The 7,067-nt window shown below is 36.3% G+C and overlaps 1 protein-coding gene across 1 annotated transcript in view; it reads right to left on the minus strand.

Moving 5' to 3' along the window:
• Positions 1-285: 285 nt before the first annotated feature.
• The window catches only part of LOC139948700 (PDF receptor-like), a 126,859-nt gene continuing 120,077 nt past the window's right edge, over positions 286-7,067 (minus strand). The window contains exon 14 of the mRNA XM_071946960.1: positions 286-4,561. Coding sequence (XP_071803061.1) covers positions 4,517-4,561 — 45 coding nt within the window. The 3' untranslated portion in view covers positions 286-4,516. The remainder of the gene's footprint in view (positions 4,562-7,067) is intronic.

The raw sequence follows: 7,067 nt of genomic DNA on the forward strand, positions 1-7,067 counted from the left end.
AATAAAAAACCTATTGTGTGCTTTCAAATGCACAGTGGTCATTAGTTGCAAGACAATAATGAAATAAAAAACCTATTGTGTGCTTTCAAATGCATAATAAAATACTTCAGGCCTTAAGTATTTTATTATTTGAGTAAGAAATTACCACTTTCTCAAAAAGTCGTTATACTTTAGAGTGAGCAATTTCTCACAGTGTTTTATTATGCTATATCAACAGCTCTCCAGTGCTCGTAACAAGTAAGTTGTTATAACTATTTTGAGCATTTTCCAATAGTATGTCCAGTGCATTTAATTTAAAAGTAGGGCCACAAATTAATTGTTGTCAAAAAAATGATTGATTTGTATACCAAATTATCATACAATAAAATTCACTTGTGAAATTTCCAGCTGGTTACTACAGAGTAATAAAGGAACTATATATGAGAAACATCAACTCGGAAATTTGGTTCTCCAAAAGCCGCCTTTATGCGATTTTTTGGAGATTCAATCTGTTATATTTTCAAATTGTAATTGATAGCAGAATTTTATCGCAGGATATTTACTGCCATTAAGGTTGTCATAACAAATAAGTTTTATGATACCAATTACAGTTTTTTTTTTCTCGTTTTTTTTTACCGTAATATGACTCTACCGTGAAGTATGCCACTCTGTTTTGTCCGATTAAAATCTTCATCATGTCATCTACGTCAAGCTTCTTGACACATGCGGCACATTCACCTGCTTCAAGGGACAGTATATTATTGACGTTTCGATCAGTGTTCGGAATATCTTCAAGAAAGTATTCTTTATAACCTGTTCGTTTACAATATAAGTACAATATAATTTATTCGTAATTCCTTCAGATAAAAATTAACTATTAAGTTATTATGTATATTTTTTACAAATGAAATGCATTTTTTTTTTATGAATAAAATAATAATTATCACGACTGGCTTAACTTCTACAATTTTGGATGTTCTCAAATTTTACACGTATAACCAAAATCAGGGATCGAAAAAATAAAACGGTTCTCCCGTTTGTGGTTTTTCTGAAATAGTAAGAAAGAAAACAGTTAAAATGTTGTCATGTTACAAAGGTATATCATTTATTCCCTTTGAAAAGTGTTCAAACACGTTGGATACGCAATTGCACAATTCAGTAACACTTTACCCACTTTCGTGTGTGCATCTAAACATCGATTTCAAAACTTTATTTACATGCCTATGTTACAAAATAGGGCCCCTTCAGATTAACATCAAATTGAATTGTGCGCAGGATACCAGTCACAAAAGGTATACATGACAAGGTATTTTGGATGGTAACCATAACCTGGTAAGCACCATCTTTGTTGTGATTAGCTTCTTTTGTCCAGCACATTTTTGTTTTAAAGCAGAAAATGATTAAAGACACTGGAAACCTTTGGTAATTGTCAAAGACCAGTCTTTACACTTGGTGTATCTCAACATATGCATAAAATAACAAACCTGTGAACATTTGAGCTCAAATATTGGTCGTCGAAGTTGCCTAAGAATGAAATAAAAACACCCTTGTCACACGAAGCTGTGTGCTTGCAGATGCATGATTTCGAGACGTCAAAATGTAATTCTGAGGTCTCGAAATCAAATTCGTGGAAAATTACTTCGTCGCGAAAACTACTTTACTTCAGAGGGAGCAGTTTCTCACAATGTTTTATACTATCAACAGCTCCCCATTAATCGTTACCAAGTAAGGTTTTATGCTAATAACTATTTTGAGTAATTACCAAAAGCGTCCACGGCCTTTGAAGCATTATTATTTGCGTGAGCATGAAATTGAGCCCGGGGGAACAACAATTGCTTAACAACTTTCTGCTCATAAATAAGCAGAATACCAGCTGCACGTTGTACATGTGACATAAAGTGTATATTTTGGTTTGTATGTTCGTGAGTTGTTGTGAGTGCATATTATGTATGAAAAAAAAGGAAAAAGTGCTTGCAAAGTTTTGATCAAAAGTTAAACATTGTATTGTATTAAAAAACAACATAGATGAATTTTCGTGCTAATATCAAACATATTCTTTTGAAGTTTTCGAACCTTAACTGAATCATTAAATTATGAACGGTCTCTCAATTCCTTAACACAAAAAGTGAATTCTCTTTTTGCACGATAAATATTTAAATAAACTAATTCAAATAAAAATACTTCTTCTTTATCAAAATGTACATTTATGTAAAAGTCATGCATTCATTCAAAACACATAATAAATTTAAATTCGACCATGTAGAATTAACAAATATATTTATTGGTCTGATGATATTATTTACAATGCATTAAACAAAATAGTGGTACGTGTGTGTTTGAGGACGCTTGTTTACCAAGGGGTGAGTGAGCTGGCCGGTAGGAACCAGTTAAAAACGGAAACGAATTGTTTTGACAAATTGATGACGTAGGCCTAATTGGGTATAATTATTTTGTGTACAAAACCAACGGGTTACGTCGTCGCTGCAAGACAGTCACACGTAGACGAATTACGCGGGAGATTCATGTGACCTTTTATTTTGACCTATTCATACTTGAATTGCACTCGACTACCTGTGAAAAAGTTATTTCCCGGGGAATAAACAAAACGACCATTGCTTGGGAGCAGGGTTGAGCGAAATAATCACGGGTTAGCATTCTAAATGTATAGTCTTCTCATCAGCAAAATAAAGAGCATCGAGCGTGAAAAAAACATGAGGTAACGGTGGGGTGAAAATTATCGAGGAATTTCCTGGGATTGTTGTATTTCAAAGAATCAAGGGTTCAAGGGGCCCCGGTTATCGAGGTTGACAATGGGTGTGCTCGTACAGCGATGTAAGGGTAGGCCTACCCAATAATTAGTAACAATGCTACCCCAAAACAAGAAACAGTTAAGAGGAATTTATAAAGAACAATAGAGGAACAATAGTTGTACCAATTATTATTGTTTTAAGAGTGAAAGTGTGTGCAGAAGAAATACAGAGGAATACGAGTGCAATAGTTTGAATGGAGAAACATCCACAGATGACGTCATTGCTTGTTTACAGTCTGTGACGTCATCGATACTACTACAATGTCTCTACTGATAAGGCAAGACTGCCCGAAAAGTCTAATAAATGTTTCATTTATTAACTTATCAAAATCCCACCGTTTGATGCAAACAGTCTACCATCTCTCACAATAATATATCAATGTATACATATTTTGTGTTGTAATCCCAAATGCAAACATCCAAAACTTGTATTTTTTTCTGACTTGATATTTTTTTCTCACCTTTTCCAGTAAAAGACTAAACAGCACAGCCCTGTTGAATTTATAGCCACAATGTGAAAATGTAGTCTTCTATAACTGTCTACAAAATTAAACACAACTTGGTGGATGAAACGTACGACAGTAAAGTGAGTTTGGGATTGAACATTGAACATTCACCAGGTCTGTACAGTGAATAGATCGATATTGGATATTGGACATTCCCGTAGGTTTCTACACAGTGGATGTCTACATTGGACATCAATTTTGAATATTGGACATTGGTTTGTACAATGCATTGTTCATCGATATTGGACGATAGACCTTCACGTTATACGTAAAATATAAACTATTGGTATTCGCTGTACACTCCTATGTGCATGCCCAATATCCAATATCAAACAAACATTCATCACATTCAGAAACCTCGATCACATAACACACAAACTTCAAAATATAGTGCCCTTTCATTCATACACCCGACTCGAGATGGCGCTATATAGTTTCACGCTGCTCGGTTTTCAGCACACCCCATATAGGCCAGGCAAGGAAACGAGTGTTTATCAATTTTAACGAATAATTATTACCACGTAAAGGGATCAATTTCACTTTATCTAGTCAGCCTCATTTTTGTCATAATATTGTTTATATAGTTTTGCAAAACTATTACAACGGCTGTTTGGTAAATATGATATCGCCATAGAAACGCATGTGAAAAGTGTAGTTATAGTTTTTAGTTATCCAACAAGTAGTTAGTGACCCGACGTTTCGACCCTTTTAGAGGCAGGCCCTACTACAACTGTACAGACCTTTAACGCAGTTGGCTCGTGTCAACAACATGGTCTTGCGCTCCATGCCATAAGTTATATAGTTAACAATATCATGACCTGCTTTTACTTGTTCAGCTCTTTCCATCCACAAGAGTTCTCAATGTTCATGTCTTTTATTTCGCTTCATATATCAACATTAGTCGCTATTACTTTCATCTGACCAATCAGCTTCAGACGATGCTTCCATTCAGCCAATGGCTCTCCGTTTTACACAGCGCACTCCCCTCACTAAGTCTCGATCAATCCAATTGGAGGATTCCTGGATGAGTTCAATACGTAGGCAAATCACGTGACCCTAAGTGCGTACCTCGATTTTTCCCGCTTAAAGTTTGATGGGCCTTCTGATACTTTTCCCGGGGATCACAAAAACATGCAGACATACAATCTTGGCTTGAAGTTGATCTAAAGATTTCAAAACAGGGTCCTGACGTGTCATCTAAACTGCATCAGGTCAAGGGTCATCAGGCATGCGTACTGCTCATTTCATCAATCGCAGCCATCTTTAGCTGTTAGTGAAAAACAAAACCATGGGGAACATAATTATCAACCAAGTGATAGTATTTATTATATTTAAAAGTACTTGCTCTTTGAACAAAACAATGCGGAGCTTTCGTTTTCAATTAGGCCCATATACACAGTGCTCATTATTTTTGTTTGCATCCACGTGGAGACATCTTTTGTTCTTTCCCTTTGTCCCTGCAGTTAACAACCTCCCATAGATTTTTGCACACATCATTCCTTGTGGGGGATCCCAGTCCTTAGAATTCCCCTATGGAAACCTTATGTTTGTCCTATACACACACACCCATTTAAACTAGTCTCCAATTACGATCCCATGTCGTTCCCCATATCTGATATACCACGGGCAGAGTAAATCTACATGCCGGTGGTATGGTAGTCCAAACCTAATACAATAATATTTAACCAATGGCAATATACATCTACTAGCCGGAGGTGACGTTGACCACGTAGAAAGTCATCCAATCATGAATATTCATTTTTTTTGTGGAGGTTTATTCACATAGAAAAGTGCCCCAAAGGGTTTTAATGGTCATTACCATTTAGGTGTTGTTATTTCCTAATTTTATTTTAAACCTAAAGATTCGTCAAAACTGTTTACCGAGGGTGCCAGAAATTGTCCCGAGGCCCGTGTTTTTTAACGCCAATTAAACACAGACACAACCTCCCTGGACAAATTAAAGCTAAAATGATAAGTTGGAATGGTCATCGATAGCCCCGAACCTCCACACCTTCTCGTGTCGCTTAATTTATTTGATTTTGGCGGGAGAAGTGCTCTCTGTAAAAGGTGCCATTCATGCATATAGCAAATTGTCGGCAGGGAAAAAAAGGTACAGAGATTTCCCTTCTGGTCGATTTGGCAATGTGCAGCGGAATGAGGAAAACAGGAAACTGAACGATGGCAAGAAGTTTAGGTTGGATTTCATTTCAGGTTTAATGACTTGACCGATAGGATTGCAATTGAGCGAGAGTGTTATGGGTTTAAACTGAAAAGTAACCAGAAAAGGTAACTTTCAAAATAAAATACAGACCTTGTATGGTCGGCCTTAGGTTGCAGTTTGATTTTAAAATTTTTCACTTTTTTCTTTCTTCAAGGCACTGGATACCTTAAGTAAATTGTCAAAGACCAGTAATCTCACTTCGTGTATCCTAACGTGTACATTACACATCAAATCTGTGAAAATTTGGACTAGATTGGTCATCATAGTTGCAAGAGAATGATGAATGAAAAAACACACTTTTTGCACAAATTTGTGTGCTTTCAGATGCCTTATAAAAGGCTTCAGGCCTGAAGCCTTTGATTATTTAAAGTGAAAAATAACCTCTTTATCAAAAACTATGTTACTTTAGAGGGAGCCACTTCCAACAATGTTTTTATGCCACTTTGTTTATGTCGAGAAAATACCAATAGTGAACCGTGTCTTTAAAGCCATTATACACTTTCGGAACAGCAAAAAAATAAATAAAAGTTCACAGATTTACAAATTACTTACAGGGCTTACATAAGGTAATGGTAAAAGACTTCCCTTGAAATATTATTTCATGAAGTACTTTACTTTTTGAGAAAACATTAAAACAATTCTCGACATCGATAATTACGGATTTATAGTAAACAATTGTCATGACACGGCGAAACGTGCGGAAACAAGGGTGGGTTTTCCCGTTATTTTCTCCCGACTCCGATGACCGATTGAGCCTAAATTTTCACAGGTTTGTTATTTTAGACATAAGTTGTGATACACGAAGTGTGTGCTTTGGACAATATTGTTTACCGAAAGTGTCCAATGGCTTTAAAGGGTCTATATACTTTTTGTAGGACAAAAAAACACAATGTCCACAGATTTAGTGTAAAGCTTCCCTGAAAACAATACTTGGTGAGGTGCTGTAGTTTTTGAGAAATGATTAAAACTATGTCATGAAAATAATTTTCGTCTCGTTCACGAGATGATAAAGATTTTAGCATGTAAAAATGACTATTTTTTACCATTCTCTCAAAAACTACAGCACCTCATGCATCTAATATTGGAAGGTACGCTTTCTACTACCATTATCTTCAAATACAAGTGTAAGTTTAATGTAAATCTGCGGACATTGTGTTTTGTGTTACAAAAAGAACATAGACCCTTATGCGAAGACGGTTATGCGATGTTTTTCTTCTTCACAATGAAGTGTCGTGGCCGAGCGGTTAAGAGCACCGAATTCAAACTCTGGTGTTTCTGATCAGCAGAGTGTGGGTTCGAATCCCCAGCCGTGACACCTGTGTCCTTGAGCAAGACACTTAACCATTGCTTCGTCTTTCGGATGGGACGTAAATCCGTTGGTCCCATGTGTTGTGTAACGCATGTAAAAGAACCCAGTGCACTTATCAAAAAGAGAAGGGGTTCGCCCCGGTGTTCCTGGTTGTGGCTGCTTAATGCGCCGTAGCACCTTGTAAACCCTTATAAGGTGCTAAATAATCGGGTCTCAGAATTCATCACTGCAATATCTTTCTGA

This window comes from Asterias amurensis, chromosome 16 (assembly GCF_032118995.1).
Source record: "Asterias amurensis chromosome 16, ASM3211899v1".
In the NCBI taxonomy this organism is placed as follows: domain Eukaryota; kingdom Metazoa; phylum Echinodermata; class Asteroidea; order Forcipulatida; family Asteriidae; genus Asterias; species Asterias amurensis.